Source organism: Lutra lutra, chromosome 16 (genome assembly GCF_902655055.1).
Source record: "Lutra lutra chromosome 16, mLutLut1.2, whole genome shotgun sequence".
NCBI classification, from domain to species: domain Eukaryota; kingdom Metazoa; phylum Chordata; class Mammalia; order Carnivora; family Mustelidae; genus Lutra; species Lutra lutra.
The window spans coordinates 37,879,367-37,898,362 of record NC_062293.1 but is presented as its reverse complement, the minus strand read 5'-3'; the positions used below and the strand labels follow the sequence as shown (position 1 = coordinate 37,898,362).

Sequence of the window (18,996 nt, the reverse complement as noted above, 5' to 3'; positions counted from 1 at the left end):
GGGAGTAGATAAGATAATGGCTTTAGAAAATGGTGAAGACCTTCTAAACTGATAAAGTTGAGAGTTGCTTAAATCTGTAGCTGAGGGTAGAGATCTTGTCAGGGCTGAAAATTGAGAAGAAATCTTTTATGTACCCTCAGCTTTTCTTTCTTTCTTTCTTTCTTTCTTTCTTTCTTTCTTTCTTTCTTTCTTTCTTTCTTCCTTCCTTCCTTCCTTCCTTCCTTCCTTCCTTCCTTCCTTCCTTCTTTTCTTCCTTCCTTCCTTCCTTCCTTCTTTTCTTCTTTCTTTCTTTCTTTCTTTCTTTCTTTCTTTCTTTCTTTCTTTCTTTTTTAAGATTTTATTTATTTATTTGAGAGAGAGAGCATAAGTGGCAGGGGCAGCAGGAAGGGATAGCAAAGGGAGAAGCAGACTCCTTGCTGAGCAAGGAGCCCAACATGGAGCTGGATTCCAGGACCCTGAGATCATGACCTGAGTTGAAGTTACCACCTTAACCGACCAAGCCATCCGGGTGCCCCTACCTTTAGTGTAACTTTGGTTGAAGCTTATGGATAACATTAGCAGATAGGCCTTTTGTGCTGTAAAGCTAAAAATGAAATAATATTTGCAGGATTGTTTTATAAAAACCACCTAGATTCCTTCCTTCTCTTGGCTTTGGGCTTTGTTCTTTTTTTAATCTCTTTAAGGTGTGAGATTTAAGATTTAAGATTTAGGATTAAGATTAGGTGTGAGATTTTTCTTGCTCTTTGAGGTAAGCCTATATTGCTTTTACCTTCCTTCTTAGAATACCTTTTGCTGCATCCCAAAGACTTTGGACAGTTATGTTTTCATTTTCATTTGTCTTCATGTATTTTTTTATTTCTTTGATTTCGTGGTTGACTCATTCATTGTTTAGGAGCATTTTGTTCAGCCCCCATGTATTTATGTTCTTCTCTCAGAATTTTTCTTGTGGTTGATTTCTAGTTTTATATCATTGTGGTCATGTGGTCATCATGTGGTCATATGCATTATATGATTTCAGACTTTTTGAATTTATGAGACTTGTTTTGTGACCTAAGATGTGATCTATTTTGGAGAATATTCCATGTGCACTTGGAATACACACAAAAATGTGTATTCTGTTTTTGGATGGAATGTTCTGAATATATCTGTTAAAAAAACATCTGGTCCTATGTGTCATTCAAAGCCGCTGCTTCCTTATTGGTTTTCTGTGCGGATGATATATCCACTGATGTAAATAGGTTGCTGTCCCCTGCTATTATTGAACTACTGTCAATTTCCTCCGTAATGTCTATTATTAGTTTGTATTTAGGTGCTCCCATGTTGGGTGCATTAATATTTATAATTGTTGTATTCTCTTGTTAGATTGTTTCCTTCATGAGGTGGTGTCCATCTTTGTCTCCTTACAGTCTTTGTTTTAAGGTCTGTTTTGTCCAGTGTAAGTATTACTACCCTGTCTTTTTACTTCCATTTGCATGGTTAATGTGTTTCCATCCCTTCATTTTCAGTCTGCATGTGTCTTTAGGTCTGAAGTGAGTCTCTTGTGGGCAGCATATAGGTGGCTCTTGCTTTTTTATCCATTCAGTCACCCTGTGTTTTCTGATTAGAGCATTTAGACGGAATTGGGATGCAGCAGTGCTGTTCTAAGAGGGAAGATTACAACAGTACCTTCCTGGGGCCAACTCAGGAAGCAAGTAAAATCGCAACCTTATCTTATACCTAAAGGAACTAGAGAAAGAACAAAGCACAAAGCTGGTAGAAGGAAGGAAATAGTAAAGATTAGAGTAGAAATAAATAGAGACCAAAAAAATAATAGAACAGATTAAGGAAACCAGGAGCTGGTTCTTTGAACAGATCAATAAAATTGCTAAATCTTTAGTCAGACTCATTAAAAAAAGAGAAAGGACATATTTAAAAAGGAGAGGACAGGGGCACCTGGGTGGCCTAGTTGTTAAGCATCTACCTTCAGCTCGGTCATGGTCTCAGGATCCTGGGTTCGAGTTCTACATTGGGCTCCCTGCTCCGTGGGAAGCCCTCTCCCACTCCCCCGTTTGTGTTCCCTCTCTCACTGTGTCTCTTTCTGTAAAGTAAATAAATAAAAAATCTTAAAATAAAATAAAAAGGAAAGGACATGGGATGCCTGAATGGCTCAGTTGGTTAAGCATCTGCCTTTGGCTCAGGTCATGATCCCAGGGTCCTGGGATCAAGGACCTCATTGGGCTCCCTGCTTAGCGGGGAGCCTGCTTCTCCCTCTCCCTTTGCTCCTCCCCCGCTGTGCTCTCTCTCTCTCTCTCTGACAAATAAATAAAATCATAAATAAGTAAATAGACAGGCTGGAAAGGAAAATGTCCAAGCAAATGTTTATTGATATTCATTGGTCTTCACTTGAGTTGACTCTCTGGTTTTAGGGCATTTGCTGTGATTTTCACCCAGAGGAAGTTGTGGCTTCATAAGGATTAGGCCTTGTAACGGTAGGGTGTTTCTCCTATAGACAAGCATATTTGACCTTCTAGATGTGACATTTGACTTCTAAGTACATCATCTCCCAGTCTCTTAAGTTTGGGTAATAAGTACCGATTTTCGTTCTTTCCTTTTTTTTTCTTTTTTAAAGATTTTATTTATTTATTTGACAGACAGAGATCACAAGTAGGCAGAGAGGCAGGCAGAGAGAAAGGAGGAAGCAGTCTCCGTGTTGATCAGAGAGCCCGATGTGGGTCTTGATCCCAGGACCGTGGAATCATGACCTGAGCTGAAGGCAGAGGCTTTAACCCACTGAGCCACCCAGGCACCGAGTACCGATTTTCTTTTTAACTTGCCTCTGTAACCATATTTATAGGCCATTTATATTACCTTTCTTATGATAACTTTTGATCCTCAGAGGGGGGAAGCTAACGAAATCAACAAATAAAAACAGCCCATTCTAGAACACAAGAAAAGGACCAGTATTTAAACTAAAAAGAAACAGTCTCTTACATAAGGTCTTTATCTGATTAATAGTCTTTTTATAGGGACGCCTGGGTGGCTCAGTGGGTTAAAGCCTCTGCTTTCGGCTCGGGTCATGATCCCAGGGTCCTGGGATCGAGCACCGGGTCGGGCTCTCTGCTCAGTGGGGAGCCTGCTTCCTCCTCTCTCTCCTCCTGCTTCTCTGCCTACTTGTGATCTCTGTCTGTCAAATAAATAAATAAAATCTTTAAAAAAAAATAGTCTTTTTATAATTTGTTACCTTCATAGTTCCTTATGTGGTTCCTTTTTAGATACTCTTTGTGTGTGTGTGCATTTGTACTTGTATTGTCTGTTTTTTTTTTTTTTTTTAAGATTTTATTTATTTATTTGACAGAGATCACAAGTAGGCAGAGAGGCAGGCAAATGGCGGGGCAGGGAGGGCGCCTGGGTGGCTCAGTGGGTTAAAGCCTCTGCCTTCGGCTCAGGTCATGATCCCAGGGTCCTGGGATCGAGCCCCGCATCGGGCTCTCTGCTCAGCAGGGAGCCTGCTTCCTCCTCTCTCTCTGCCTGCCTCTCTGCCTACTTGTGATCTCTCTCTGCCAAATAAATAAATAAATCTTTAAAAAAAAGTGGGGGGGAGGGGCACCTGGGTGGCTCGGTGGGTTGGGCCGCTGCCTTTGGCTCGGGTCGTGATGTCAGGGTCCTGGGATCGAGCCGCGCATTGGGCTCTCTGCTCAGCGGGGAGCCTGCTTCCTCCTCTCTCTCTGCCTGCCTCTCTGACTGCTTGTGATCTCTCTCTGTTGAATAAATAAATAAATAAAATCTTTTAAAAAAAAAATTCTTAAAAAAAAAAAAAAGTGGGGGGGAGAGCAGGCTCCCTGCTGAGCAGAGAGCCCTGCCTTGCAGGGCTTGATCCCAGGACCCTGAGATCATGACCTGAGCCGAAGGCAGAGGCTTTAACCCACTAAGCCACCCAGGCACCCCATGTACTTGTATTGTCTTTTTAAGGGAAACACAAATGCATAAAAATCCCTTTTGAAATAAATAGGATGATGCAAATGGTGTATCCATAATAGTACTGACAATACCTACCTCTGTTCTGCAGCATTCAGTTAAGAAGTGCTATGCCAGGGCACCTGGGCGCTCAGTCTTTAAGTGTCTGCCTTGGGCTCAGGTCATGACCCCAGGGTCCTGGGATGGAGCCCCGAATCGGGCTCCCTGCTCTGTGGGAAGCCTGCTTCTCCCTCTCCCATTCCCCCTGCTTGTGTTCCCTCTCTGGCTGTGTCTCTCTCTGTCAGATAAATAAATAAAATCTTTTTTTTTTTTTTTTTTTTTAAGATTTTATTTATTTATTTGTCAGAGAGAGAGAGGGAGAGCAAGCACAGGCAGACAGAATGGCAGGCAGAGGCAGAGGGAGAAGCAGGCTCCCTGATGAGCAAGGAGCCCGATGCGGGACTCAATCCCAGGACGCTGGGATCATGACCTGAGCCGAAGGCAGCTGCTCAACCAACTGAGCCACCCAGGCGTCCCAATAAATAAAATCTTAAAAAAAAAAAAAAAAAAGTGCTGTGCCTCTGACATGAAATACAGTTACACTGTAAAACTTTATTCTGCCTCTTCTAGAGATCTAAAAATGCTTACTTAACTAAATATTTTAAAATCACTTGGGAAAAGAAAAGGTGGTTTTTAGTTGGCTCTCACTAAAACTTGTCAGCTACTCTGGGCAGGGGATGAGATGGTAAATAGTTGTCTACTTTAGCAAAACCTCACCTTTTAAAAATATTGCTTTGGTGACAATTATGCAGTTATTTCCCGGAAGTTTACCATGGGATTTTCTTAATTGTCATTCTCTCTTCTCTTTTAAAATTATTATCTAAGATTGGTTTTACTTTGTTCTTAAATGTTTGGAAGAATTCACAGTGAAACCATCTGAATGTTGAATTTTCTTTGTAGGATTTTCCGCTCTACCTTCCCTCCACTTTTTAAATTGATATATCATTTATAATAATCTTAATAGTGCACTAACCTTTAGTGTATAGCTCAGTAGGTTTTTCCATATATACACAATCATAACTGCATTGATCAAATATTTGCAGCACCCTAGAAGATTCTTCATGCCCCTTTGCTGTTAATACCCACTCTCCAAAGATAACCATTGTTTTGACCTCTTTTATTTATTTGTTTAAAGATTTTATTTATTTATTTGACAGAGAGAGAGAGATATCACAAGTAGGCAGGGAAGCAGGCTCCCCGCTGAGCAGAGAGCCTGGTGCAGGACTTGATCCCAGGACCCTGAGACCATGACCTGAGCTGAGGGCAGAGGCTTAACCCACTGAGCATCCAGGCGCCCCCATTGTTTTGACTTCTGTCACTATAGTTTTGCTTCTTGAACACAATATAAATCAATTCTGTTTCTTTTTATTGGTGTATAGTATTCCATTGCCTGACTATACCACAATTTACTTCTGTCTTCTGTTGATGTACCTTTGCATTGCTTTCAGTTTGGGGCTCTTACGGATAAAGCTGCTATGAATATTCTTGTGTATGTCTTAGACTTACATACTTACTTCTCTTGTGTATACAACTAGGAATGGAATTGCTGGATCACAGAATAGATGTATATGTAGCTATAGGAGACGCTGCCAGTTTTCCCAAGAGATTGTACCAGTGTGCACGTCCAGCAGTCTATGAGTTCTAGGTGATCCACATGCTGGTGGGCACTTGGGGTTGTCAGTCCTGTCCATTTTTGCCATCCTGGCAATACGTGATGGGGTCTTGCTCTAGTTTTCATTTGCATTTTCCTGTTGAGTAGAGACGGCTTAAGTCCCTCTTCAGGTATATATACTGCTAGTAGATCCCATTTTGTGACATGCCAGATCTTCTCCTTATTTTTTAATGGGTTCTCTTTTTCATTGTAGGAATTCTTTATATAATAATTGAACGATGCTCTCAGTTTCGGTGAAGTCCGGATAATCATTTTTTTCCTTTAATACCTAGTGTTTTCTGTAGAAACTTTTGTCTTCTCCAAGGCCATCAAGGTACTCTCCTAGGTTTTTCCCTTCACACTTACGTTGGCTTTGTGTCTTTAATTTTTATTTTGTGAGGTACAAGAGCCAAGGCTCATTTTTTTCCTCACGCAGCTGCCCAGTTGACCCTACAACATCTGTTATCTCTTGGAACTCACCACTTTTTATGTGCGGTGGCAGTAGCAGTTTAGCTTACTCTTTGCCGATCTCCATACTCATTCTTCGAACTTCAGTCCATTTGACACACAGCTGCTAGAGTAATGTTTTTGTAATGTTATTTTTAGTTCTTGGTTCAACAAATCAAAGTGATTCTGCATTGCCTATCATAAAAATTAACTTCCCAGGCTAGTTTTCAGTTTTCTCTCTCGCATCTTCTCTTTTCAAAGATTTTATTTATTTGATAGAGACACAGCGAGAGAGGGAACACAGGGAGGGGCAGTGGGAGAGGAAGAAGCAGGCTTCCCGCTGAGCAGGGAGCTCAATGCAGGGCTCAATCCCAGGACCCTGGGATCATGACCTGAGCTGAAGGCAGATGCTTAACAACTGACCCACCCAGGCGCCCATCATCTTCTCTTTCCCAAAATCTTAATCCCAGTTTCTATTCCTGCCGATATAAATTTTTCACCACCCCTGATGTCATGTTGTTCATTTCTGTGCCTTGGCACAAACCATCCGTTCCTTTAGGGAAAGTCTCTCCCTGTTATTTCCTCATAGCTGTGCTGTTCTTCAAAATCTGGTCATAAAACCAGTCTCAGAAGCTTTTAGAATCAGCTCTACCTGACTTGTTCTGTTTCTCAGCTATATCCTGTTCAGTATGCAGACACTCCTATAGTACTCATTTCTGCTATTGTATTACATGGTGAATGTGCTTTGCAGTCATTTTGTAAATGCTGCTTTTTGTTGTTGTTTAAGTTATTTGAGGACAGGAAATACATTTCCTTTTTAAAAAATATGGCCCTAAGGTTCTTATTAGGGTGCTCCATCATAGTTCAGGTGCTCAGTTAAAATTGACTGCTGAGGCTATATAGTATACATTTATTTTCATTTTAACATCCATATTTTGATAAAAATAAGAATTGCTGTCATCTCTTCCTGTTCATCAGCAGATGATTATGAAATAATTTTTTTGAGGGGCCTGGCTGGCTCAGTTGGTAGAGCATACAACTCTTCATTTCAGTGTTGTGAGTTTGAGCCCCACATTGGGTATAGAGATTATTTAAAAATAAAATCTTTTAAAAAATAATACTGCTAAAAAGATATGTAAGTTTTATTTTTTGTTTTTGTTTTCTCTCCTGTGTCTTTTTTAAGATTTTATTTATTTATTTATTAGAGAGACAGAGATCACAAGTAGGCAGAGAGGCAGGCAGAGAGAGAGAGGAAGGGAAGCAGGCTCCCCACTGAGCAAAGATCCCAACACGGGGCTTGATCCCAGGACCCTGAGATCATGACCTGAGCTGAAGGCAGAGGCTTTAACCCACTGAGCCGCCCAGACGCCCCTCTCCTCCTGTGTCTTAAAGATCTGATAGTCACTTACGCCTTGTTATTATGTCCTGGATAAAACTGACTTTTCCTTTCTCCCTCCTTGTGTGTGTCACTGCAGCACTGATGCAGGTGACAGCCCTGTTGGCACCACCACTGCCACGAACCTGGAACAGCCTCAGGTCATCCCCTCTCAAGGTGACCTTCTAGGAGACCTTTTAAACCTTGACCTCGGTCCCCCAGTCAATGTGCCACAGGTGTCCTCCATGCAGATGGGAGCAGTGGATCTCTTGGGAGGAGGACTAGATAGTCTGGTAAGTATCTTTCTTCCTTCTTTCTTTCGGTGATTTTAAATTCCTTATAGCTAAAGAGCTTTAGATTATTCAGCTTTTTAGAACTAGACCTTTCCTTGATGAGCAGAACAATGTCCTGTGATAAAGGACAGGATTTTTTGTCTTCCTGGAATTAATTGATATTGTCAATTAATTAATTGTTATGGGGCATGTTTGCAACTGTGCAGGATTGTTTTGTTGTCCTGCCTCTAAATAGAACTTTTGATATTTAGCCAACCTATTGTTCAGCAATCTTAATATTTAGTGTTCTTTCCAGAGCTTATTATTCCTCTTGCTTCTTAACTCTGGATAGCCCCTATAATTCCTTCTTCCCTGAACAGCATTTAAATGACCTCATAGAGATCATCCTATCTTGAGGCTTTCAAATCTTTGCCTTTTTTATATTTTATTGATTTATGCCCCAATTCTGAAAGGTTTTAAGGCAGCCCTATGAACCATTTGTGTAAAAAATGAACCTTTATTACAGTTGGGGAGTACTGCTTGATTGGTTCTATTTGTCCCCCTTCTTCCTCCTACCCATACTTCCAATTTAATTAGCTTCCAGGATTCTAATAATAAAAGGCTCCAAAGTCCAGAGTATCTGTGAATATGTGCCACCAATAGGAACTAAAATTAGTTTTTGTTGCTGTACAAGATAAATGAGAAATATTAAGGGTGACCTTCCATCTGTGTAGAGAAGGCCAGAAAAATAACTTATGTATAAGTTTTATTTATTTGTGTGTGTGTATATATACACACACACACACACACACATATATATATATACACACATACACACACACGTATCTGTATGTGTATATATATATATATCACATCACATGGCTCTCTACAAACCAATTGTGGTGGAATTAAGAGGAGCTCTTTTAGCTAGACACTTGTACATGTTTGTCTGCAAAGATGCCAACAAACTTACCTCCCAACATCAGAAATTGGAAGACATGCCATAGATAGGAAAGTATATGTTCTCAGAGATTACATAAATGAAACAACCTCACTTTCTGCTACACACACCAGCCTTTTCTGTGTTAGGAGGAGCATTATGTCTGGGATTTATGCCAGCCAATACAGGTACATTTAATTCTTGGCTGGCAGAGGGTCTAAGAAAATAGGGTTACAGTCATATCTCTGTGGATTGTGCATTTTACTAATGGAAAGTCACTGCTTTTGGAGTCTGTACACTAACCAAGCCCTAGACACTAGCTCATAGGGATGCAGGTAGCACTTATTATCTTTACTGGGAATGGAAGTATCTGCTTTTTATATTCATATCTTTAATGAGTGGATTTGACCAATTATATAAGAATAGTTTCCTCATATGATCATTCTGCATGGCTACATAGCCTCCCTGTAGACTCAGAAGGATCTGTGGAGTCTCTCAGGAGACTAAAAAGTGAATACTGAAATTTTAATGGATTCTCCCAGACATTCCACGTAACCTTTGAAATAGCTCTTCCTGTTCTGTTGACACATCACCCACAAGTTAAATGTTACATCCTCCTCAACTCAAGTTTATGCCTTAACAACCCTATTTATTAATTTACTTGGTGGCTGACAACATGAACCTAAGAATGACAAAGAAATTAAGCTTGAAGGAGGGAGGGAAGAAAGAGGCCCTGTATTTTAATGTTGTCTGGATTTTACGCTCTTATTTCTTGACCCACTTTAGCATGGAAGGAAAGGGACATGATATTTTCATGTGGCTTTGTATTAGCAATTGCTGGCCCTTAACGCCCATGAGTTTTCTTCCTTATATTTTGTTTAACTATCTACTCATCTGTTAAAATTCCCATAAGTGCTACTTCAAATAGGAAAAAAAAATGTTACATTTTTAGGTTGTGGTAGCCAGGGTCACACATGGGCCTTTTTATTTCTTTCTTTTTGTAAAGGATGTTCTTTAAGGGGTGGGGAGTACGTTGTTTTCCCATTTGGATTTGTAAATATCACACAGCCTTTTTGCTATGGAGGCCCAGTAATGTTCCGATGTAACTCTGTATTTTACCTCTTCCTGACTTCAGGATTCAAAATGGTATACTTGGTGTTACAGCCCTAGAAAGTCATACAGTTTTCAGCTTATTCTATGGTACAAATATATCTCAGATATCAAAATGAGTAAAGGCGCTTTTTGCTTTGGATCTGTATGGAGTTAAATATATATTCACTCAGAGAACTAAGATCCTTTTAAGAGAACATCACAAGGAAAGCCTAAATCTGGCTGCACGGAAGGTGAGTTTCCAAGGCAGCTGTAGACTGTGCCATTTTAAAATGCTTTTATTGTTGTTTTGTAAATTATCTAAAGAGGGAAGTAGTCCTCAGAGTTTTTACTTAATCTGTATAGATAGTGCTGTTTCTTGAGTGAATCTTTTCCCTACGGCAGTGCTTCTCAAACTATAATGTAAGTCTGTATAAATCCTATATATCTCCTGGAGAACTTGTGTAAGGCAGATTCTGATTTAGTTGGTGTGAGGTGAGACCGAGGAGTCTGCATTTCTAACAAGCTCCCGGCTCCATGGGCCATATTTTGCATAAAACCGTACAATTTCTGGGACCACTTCAGTGTGGTACTTGACCCGTAGCTGTTGGTAAACCCAGATGCCTTTTTCTCTTGACTTAGCAGTAAACACACACCTAGAAAGAGGGGTTCTCTTCTGCCCCAAATTGAGGGAGGGCAAGAAACTCCTAAAATTATTTTTGGATAGTAATAAAAGAAGGAAAGGTCCTCCTTTTACTCTCTAGGAAGAATAGTGTTGCTGGGAGTGGTAGCTTTTCACCCAGACCCCGATGTAAGATTTGGCCTGGGTTAGAGTTACATGCTCACCTGGCATGGAGCACTCAGGTTACCGCAGTGTTCACTTCAGAAGGGCGGGCAGCAAGGTCTCTGTATGGTCACTGCTGCTTTTATCATTGCTGTCTAAGGGAACCTACCCACAGGGGTCAGTGGCGTGCTGCTAATGAAGTATGGCAGCTACAGACCTTTTATTTAAGCTTTTGGGGTTCTCAGCTCCAGCTGCATAGTTAGTCCCACATTAGTACCATAGTTTTAAAAAAAAAAAGCTATCAGGGCACCTGGGTGGCTCAGTCAGTTAAGCGTCTGAATCTTGGTTTTGGCACAGGTCAAGATCTCAGGGTCATGAAGTGGACCCCTGTGTCTAGGCTCCACACTCACTGGGAAGTCAGCTTGAGATTTTCTCCCTTTCCCTCTCCCCCTGTCCCTATCCCCACTCGTGTACACACACTCTCTCTCTCTCACACACATAAACACACACTCTGTCTCTTTCTCCCTAATAAATAAATCTTAAAAACACACACACACAGAAAAACAAGCTATCAGTGTTTGGGCCCAATCCCAGAGCAGTTAAACAGGAATTTTCTGGGAGACAGGACCTAGACATTGATATTTTGGAAAGATAGCCAGGTTATTTTAATTTTGCATCCAAGGTTCAGAACATTGAGCCAAAGGAAGTTCCAAATGGAGTTCGGTAGAGATGTTAAAAATTCATCTCTAAGCCAAGGCAGTGATTTCTACTGAAGAATTATACTCTGGTGAGCCTCTTCAGTACCTCCTGCAAAAACAGGCCTCTCTGACTACCTCGGTTCCTTCCCCGTCTCCCCAGGACATTTTTATTATATTTTGCAGTGAGGTAGTCCAGCCTACCAGAAATTGACCAAAAGTTGAATTTGACCAATTTAGATGTAGTTGCTCATTCCCAGGGTTCTTTTCACCTTTGCTCACTTTGTATAATTGGAGACTGAAAATTATTTTTTGTATTTTAGATTGTTACCTGTTCTTCTGTTCTTTTTTCTTTTCTTTTCTTTTTTTTTTTTTTTTTTTTAAGAGAGAGTATGTGCTTAGGATGGGGAGGAGTGGCAGAGGGAGAGAGAGAATCCCAAGCAGGCTCCGTGCTCAGTGCAGAGCCCAACGTGGGACTCAGTCTCACAATCCTTTGATTTTGATTTTGACCTGAGCCAAAATCAAGAGTTGAACGCTTAACCGACAAACCACCCAGTTGCCCCTCTGTACTTTCGTCTTAAAACTTGAAAATTCACTAGGAAGTTATTCTTCTTCTCATATTCTGGTGATCCTTACATTAGATCTTATTTACCTTCTTTCACTGTTGTAAAATTTTGAGATTTAGTGAATTGAGGCTTTTTCTAGAATTGTCATTAAGGAAGTACTTATCTGTTAATTTATTTACTTTATCATTATTATCATTTGCCACAACATACCTGAAGACTCCATCTTCTTCCATCAATAATAGTGACCCATAGAGCTGTGATTTTTAAATGAAGAAAAGCGAGTGGAGGGAGATATTGGTGTGATGTAAAGAAAACACACACACGGGGGCGCCTGGGTGGCTCAGTGGGTTAAGCCGCTGCCTTCAGCTCAGGTCATGATCTCAGAGTCCTGGGATCGAGCCCCACATCGGGCTCTCTGCTCAGCAGGGAGCCTGCTTCCTCCTCTCTCTCTGCCTGCCTCTCTGCCTGCTTGTGATCTCTCTGTCAAATAAATAAATAAAATCTTTAAAAAAAAAAAAAAAGAAAACACACTCCATGCTTCCTAGTTGATTCTTACTTATCATTGATTTAGGAAGAGATTCAAATTTTAAAAATGGAATGCTTTTTCATCACAGGACTCAAATCAAAATGGATTTTCTCCATATTCTTTTCAAAAGTCTCCTTACTGAAATATCCCTGTTTTTAGTTTCTACCTGCCTTAGTGTATTCTCTTTTGCTTGAACTCTGTGGATATTTTCCTCCTTCTGTTACTCTAAACTTAACTGTCACTTTGACGTAGATTGAATGTAGTGAAATTTACATGGTTTTGTAAATGTACATGTGAAGCAGGACAGTATACTATCTAAACTTAGGCTTACAAAAGTTGCTTCAGTCTTTTTGTTTCTTAGTTTCAGAAGTGTTGTGTGGGTCTTTTGTTGCCTCTGATATGGAATCTGAGAAAGTGCTCATTCTGGGTAGTGTGACTTTTCTGACGGTGCAGATCCTGGTTTGGTGTAGTGTGGGAGGTGACCTGAGGCCCATGTGTATGACTCCTGCATACATGTTGTAAAGATAGACCATTTCCTAGTAAGTCTGACATCTGTGAGATTTCACTAAAGTAATAATTGAATCTTGATTTTTTTTTTTTTTTTTTTTTTTTTGGTCACCTTTACTTTCAGGTTGTCAGCAGAGGCCTTGGCTAAATTATAGCCTTTTGTTCATCCAAGGTGCTGTGCATTATTCTATTTAGATAAATGGTGCTATTGTACATCCAGACTGGAAAGGAAGCATTATCCAGAGTGCCCTTTCTCTTTGCTGACAGAGGTTTTCCAGCCAGAAAAATGTCCTTTCAGTGTGCCCAGCTGGAATAGTGTGGGCTAGAGGAGAAACTGCCTTGTCCTAAATGCAGTGTATGTTTTTCAAATCCTCCCACTCTATTTGTTTTTTCCCCCAGTATAATTAACTATATTAATTAACTATGTTAATGTCAGGTGTACAATATAGTGATCCAGCAATTCTCCGCATTTCTCAGTATTCGTCATGATAAGTGCACCCTCCCACCCTGTTTCTTGCAGATTTTTATTTTTACTTTTCAGAAGTTTTAAGTCAGATACTATTTTAGTGATAATCTTAGTTTTTTTTTTTTAGCGTATAGGACTAAACTACTACATACTCGTTTTGCATCTTCCTGTTTCTTCCTCTGGAAAAGATTTGTAGTGATTAAAGATCTTAAGTTTTAGAGTTGGTGGTGTTGGAAGAAATGTTTGTGAATTATAGCCCAGTTTTGCCTGGTAAATTCTTCAGTGTGGCTTCTGTACCACTGTCTTTTTTTCAGACAGTTTTGGGGAATAATTACCCAATACTGAGTTTCTATTGCTGTTCCAGTTTCCTGTGCTTAGAACTTTTATAATTTCTAATCCCCAAAATAATTCTGCAGGGAAATTATATTGGGCCCCATTTCAATTAGCAATAATCGCGCCTCGGATAAACCTCATTGGCTACGATACTGCCACTGCGCAAAGCTTGGGCCCCATTTCAAAACAGGAAACTGAAGGTGGCATAGCAAGGAAGTCTCAGAATCAAGATTTGAACCCAGGACTCTCCTGAGATTTCTCCAGTTTGTTATTGTCGTCTTCTAGAATAGAGTCCAGTCTCACTTCACATTGGTCCTGCTCAGACGGGGTACACAGTGTCTGGAGTGCACAGCAAAGTGCAGGAGGCATTTGTAGCTGCAGAATAAATTTGGCTCGTCCATCTTGCAGTGTTATTTTTACGTGATGGTAAGCAAAGTCAACACCGATGAAACACTGCTGTGTTAAGGCTTAGACTATAAAAGTGCATGAATGCTTAAGCCAGAACACAAAGCTTGTTGCCCTCTGCCTCTTCTCACTGTACCTCCTGGGTGCTCTGGGTATATGAGTTTGGGCTGGCTTGCCACTAGGAGGCATAGGAACATTTGAGAAAGTCTAGAAGTGTATTCATTCGTGAAAAGAAGGACTGGATAAGTTCATACATCTATCTTGCAACAAAAGGAGCAAGATTGTTCATCTTATAAAGTAGAGCCATGAAATCATATCATCAGATCTTCTCATCTGTTTGTCAGTGAGCTGTGATACAAAACACTAGTGCTTTCAGAGCCGGTAAATGATGCTCAGGGCATTCTGCTGTGGAAGACTTGCTGTCAGAACTGTTCAGACAATAATACATTTCTTCTCTAAAAAGGACTTGGGCTGGGGTTTGGGTCCCTTTTTTCCCTAACTGGTTCTGTTCCTGTGTGTTAGAAATGTCAGGGCCAATACAATGCGCTAGGCCAGTTGATGAAACGGTTTCATCAGACTTGTGTCCATTTTGTGATAATTTTCTCCAATAAAATGATTCATTTCCAAATTACCTCCCTGAGAAGTAATATTGCCAGTATCCCTGCTTGTATGGTTAATAGAACAATCATTCACTGAATCAATATTCGAGTGCTGATTCTGCATCAGATTTTATTCTGTGTACTGGGAATATAGTTGTAAATAACCCTTGCAAGCTTGTGTTCTAGTAGAGGAAAGAGAGACGACAACTAAAGAGTCAGGTAGTAAGTATTGCAAAAGAAAATGAAACAGGATGCGTAGCTTCTCCTGTGGACTTTTACCATATTCATCATGGGATTCTTTCAGACCAGAGACCGGTAGTGACACATTCTTTCCCTGTCCCATCTCAGGAAGTATTCTTTTACATCCCCCTACTTTTCTGTTGATACAAGCCTTTTTTTTCTATCAAGCCAAGGAGGCTTTGGATGATTTTATATGATCTCAACTCATGCTATTCCATATCAAGTCCATTCTTAGCCATTAGTTTTAATAGCTTTTGCATGGTTACATATTCTTTTCACCAATTTAATTAGTTATATTTTATGATGCTTTTCTGAATAGCTTTTTGAAGATCAAATTAATGTTTGTAGCCAGAGAGCTGAAAATTACATTTTTACCTAAATGATGGTGTGTGCCTTCTAAAATCTAAAACCCTAATAGAAGAAACACAGAATGATGTTTTTGACCCCAGTAGGATTTTGGTCTCAGTTTCATCGTTTGTCATGGGAATTGCTTGCTGTAAACTATTTTTATATCATTCTATTTTGACTTCTGAATAATAGAACTGTCATTAAGCTCTATGACCGGAAGCATTCCTTTAGACTCCCTTTAATTAAATACATTCTGAAAAGCATCACATGAAAAAGGTAGTAACTCTAGATAGAAGCAGAGAAATTTCTGAGCTTAAGATCTGCACCCCTAATTAAGAGAATGTCTTCAGATACTCAGCACCATAGGTTTAGAAGAAAGTATGTCTATTTTGGACTGGTCAGAGGTCTGTACCTGAAAGGGGCTAACCAAGATCGGCCATTGTGACCATGATGGGATTTTTTTTTTTCCTTTTGGTCTATTTAGTGACATCTCATTTGGATACTCTTATAAAAGACTTCTTGGAGTCAGGTGGGTTTGTTGCCTTCTAGAACCTTACTCATGAGTTCTCCTTCTGTATTTCTGTTATTGTAGTATATTGCCATTGGATAAGGCTGTTTCCTTTTGGTATCTAGCTGAACTAGAGCTGTGGGTTGACTGAGCTTAAACTTTTGGCTCAACCTGGCTCTGTCTCAGAGATCACGTATCTGTGATGAAATCCTTTTAACCTGTAAATTACTGTAAGTCACCATGAAATCATTGCTTTCCATCCATTTACTTGATTAACACTGCAAGGACACAACCTGAACCAAGCCCAATTCAGCCCTACTTCAGAGACAATAAAGTAGCCACTCTTTGGTAGTAGCCAAATGTTAGTATTATTCTCAGTGCCATTTCATAACTATAACTACTATGATTTAGATTGGGGATTAGGGGAACCAAACCACTATGGCTTGCATACCACTAACCATGCCACCATTTGGACATGGGTATCAGCTATACACCTTTAGGAAAATTCTGCTCAGTTTTCAGCATTTGAAATATTCTTGTGCTGAAATCAGCACTTTGCCTTTCTTTGTCTTCCTCTATCCTGACGTTATTTCCTTCATGGAGAAAATGGCGGCTTTTTAAAAGAAATTTTTTCATTAACATATAATGTATTAGCCCCAGGGGTACAGGTCTGTGAATCATCAGGCTTACACACTTCACAGCACTCACCATAGCACATACCCTCCCCAATGTCCATAACCCCACCCCCCTCTCCCAAACCCGCTCCCTCCCACCCCCCCGCAAACCTCAGATTGTTTTGTGAGATTAAGAGTCTCTTATGGTTTGTCTCCCTCCCGATCCCATCTTGTCTCATTTATTCCTTTCCTACCCACCAAATCCCCACAGAAAATGGCAGCTTTTTAAAAGGTAATCCTGGGAACAGTGGGAAGTGACTAACTCCAGGAGACACTTAAAACACAATAGTAGCTGGACACCTAAGATGGAGATTAAAGCCACGCCCTGCACACCTAGCCCTTTCCACTCTGCTCCCACCAGCTCACCGTGTAACAGATACCCCCAATTTTTACAGGTCCTCATTTGGCTGATTTTATACTCTATGTGATAAGTATGACCGGGCAGATGCATCTTGTCTGGCTCCAGATAATACCAACAACTGAACCAACATAGTTAATGGCGCGTTCAGGCCAGCATGTGAACTTTTCTGTGCTTCCTTGTGCCTTGCAGCTTTCTTCTTTTCTTGACTACCACGTGCATCATCCTGCTTGTCACTGTGGACAGGAGGGGCTGCTCCCTGGGTCCCTGGCTCCCATCTTTGCTGACATCTCTTTATTACTCACTTTTGCCCATCACTGTGCAATCACAATTATCATATTTTCCTAGAGGAGGAGGATAATAACCTTCTTTAGTCAAAAGGAAAGAAGTTGAATAAAGTCTGAATAAGTTACAATTTTGCTCGGTAGAAAACGTGTTGAAATTGTCCTTTCCCTCTGCTCTCTGGACATAACAGCACAGTTAGGTGAACCTTTATATTTTTGTCTACATGTCTCTTAATGACCTTTGGATCCTATCTCTTAAGATCAGAGTTCTTGATTCTGTGTTGTAGCTGACGTACTAAACATAAACATGGGACTATTGGGATTGCTTTTCAGTTTCTTTCATGTTTTTGAATAAAATCGACAAGCAGCATGGTGGGAAGAATATATTCAGATCTTACCCAGCTAAGATAATGTTCATACAATACTCAAAGATAACAAGAATGAAACCTAAGAAAATAAGGGCTGTACATGGGCTTTATTTCCTTTGGAAGTAACCCCACCAGCGAGTGCCTTTTCTCAATGCCTTTTATTGAATCTAGCATATTGGATAAAACTGCTGTTTCTCTTCTGGTGTGTTGGTCCTTGCCACTGAGTGTCAATCAGGTCCATACAGAATTCCATCTCTTTTAAGTCTGGATTGTAAGCCTGGGCAGAAGGGAGGAGAATGGTGGAGGGAAAGAGGGGTTAGCCCACCAGAAAGTCAAAGCAGATTAAAGCCTTAGGACGAATGAGACATGATGCATCCTCTTCTTCCTTATTAAGGTCTAGCTTTCTTCTTATTCAGGAGTTGGCTCCAAAGTAATTTTCAAACAGGTAAATCTTTCCTGATTCCAAACATTAGTTAATTATCTAAGGCATTGGTCTTAAAGCTTATCTAAATGCTAAAATCACTTAGGAGAGCTTTTCAAAATTTTGATGCCCGGGCTCCACGCCAGAACAATTAAGTCACTACCTCTGGGGGTGAGACGTTGGCATCAGTATTTTAAATGCCCTGTATGATACATACACACAAGTGGTTGATTTAATAGTGTATCTAAGGTTGAAAACCATAGTTAATAGAACATAACTAAAGTAGTTATTAGTACTCTTAGAAAGTTTAGATCTGGGTGCCTGGGTGGCTCAGTTGGTTGGGCCTCTGCCTTCTGCTCGGGTCACTGTCTTGGGGTCCTGGGATCAAGCCCCGCGTTGGGCTCTCAGCAGGCAGTCTGCTCCCCCCACTTTCTCTGCCTGCCTCTCTGACTCCTTGTGATCTCTGTCTGTCAAATAAATAAATAAATCTTAAAAAAAAAAAAAAAGAAAAGAAAGAAGGAAAGTTTAGAACTTATTCTATGAAACTTCCAAGGTTTTATGAAGGGGAAATGAAAAAATTAAAGACCTCCCATAATCAGCCTGTCTTTGCAAATTTATTCTGTGACTTTTTTTTTTTACACATATCTACCCTGTTCTCAGTCTAATTGGCCTACTCCTTCTTCTTGATCCTGCTTTCATTCATTTTTTTTTACAGCGTTTGTGCATGCTATTTGGGAAATAACCTCCCCCTTTTTGCTTTTATAATCCCACACTACCACCTCTTTGTAGCTTTTCATTATTCTTCAGCCAAAAGGAAGCTCTTCCCTTCAGTACTTCTCTCTCTGTCTCTCTCCTTTTTTTTTCCTGCTTTAGTATATTCTGTGTGGTTTTGCATTCATGTTTTATTTCTCCTGCCAGTTTGCAAAGTCTGGATTTTATTCATCTACATATTTCCCTCATTGCCTGGCGTCTTTGCATTCCCCATAGTGCCTTGTATCCAGTTGATGTTATATAAGTGTTTGTTTGAATAAAATGTGGTTTTCAGATATGTGCTTTCCAGAACCAGAAAAAAAAGCAGATGTGTGATATCTTTTCTGTTTGCTTTCAGACTTTTCCAGTTGTTAAAATTTTTCGTTGTGGTGACCTT

The 18,996-nt window shown here is 40.2% G+C and overlaps 1 protein-coding gene and 1 pseudogene across 2 annotated transcripts in view; one reads left to right on the top strand and one right to left on the bottom strand.

The window, feature by feature from the left end:
- The window catches only part of AP2B1 (adaptor related protein complex 2 subunit beta 1), a 129,351-nt gene that overhangs the window by 62,336 nt on the left and 48,019 nt on the right, over positions 1-18,996 (top strand). For both annotated transcript variants that reach the window (XM_047705939.1, XM_047705938.1), the window contains exon 14: positions 7,567-7,759. In XM_047705939.1, the coding sequence (XP_047561895.1) occupies positions 7,567-7,759 (193 nt within the window). The remainder of the gene's footprint in view (positions 1-7,566; positions 7,760-18,996) is intronic.
- LOC125088301 (uncharacterized) lies at positions 13,659-13,814 on the bottom strand (annotated as a pseudogene).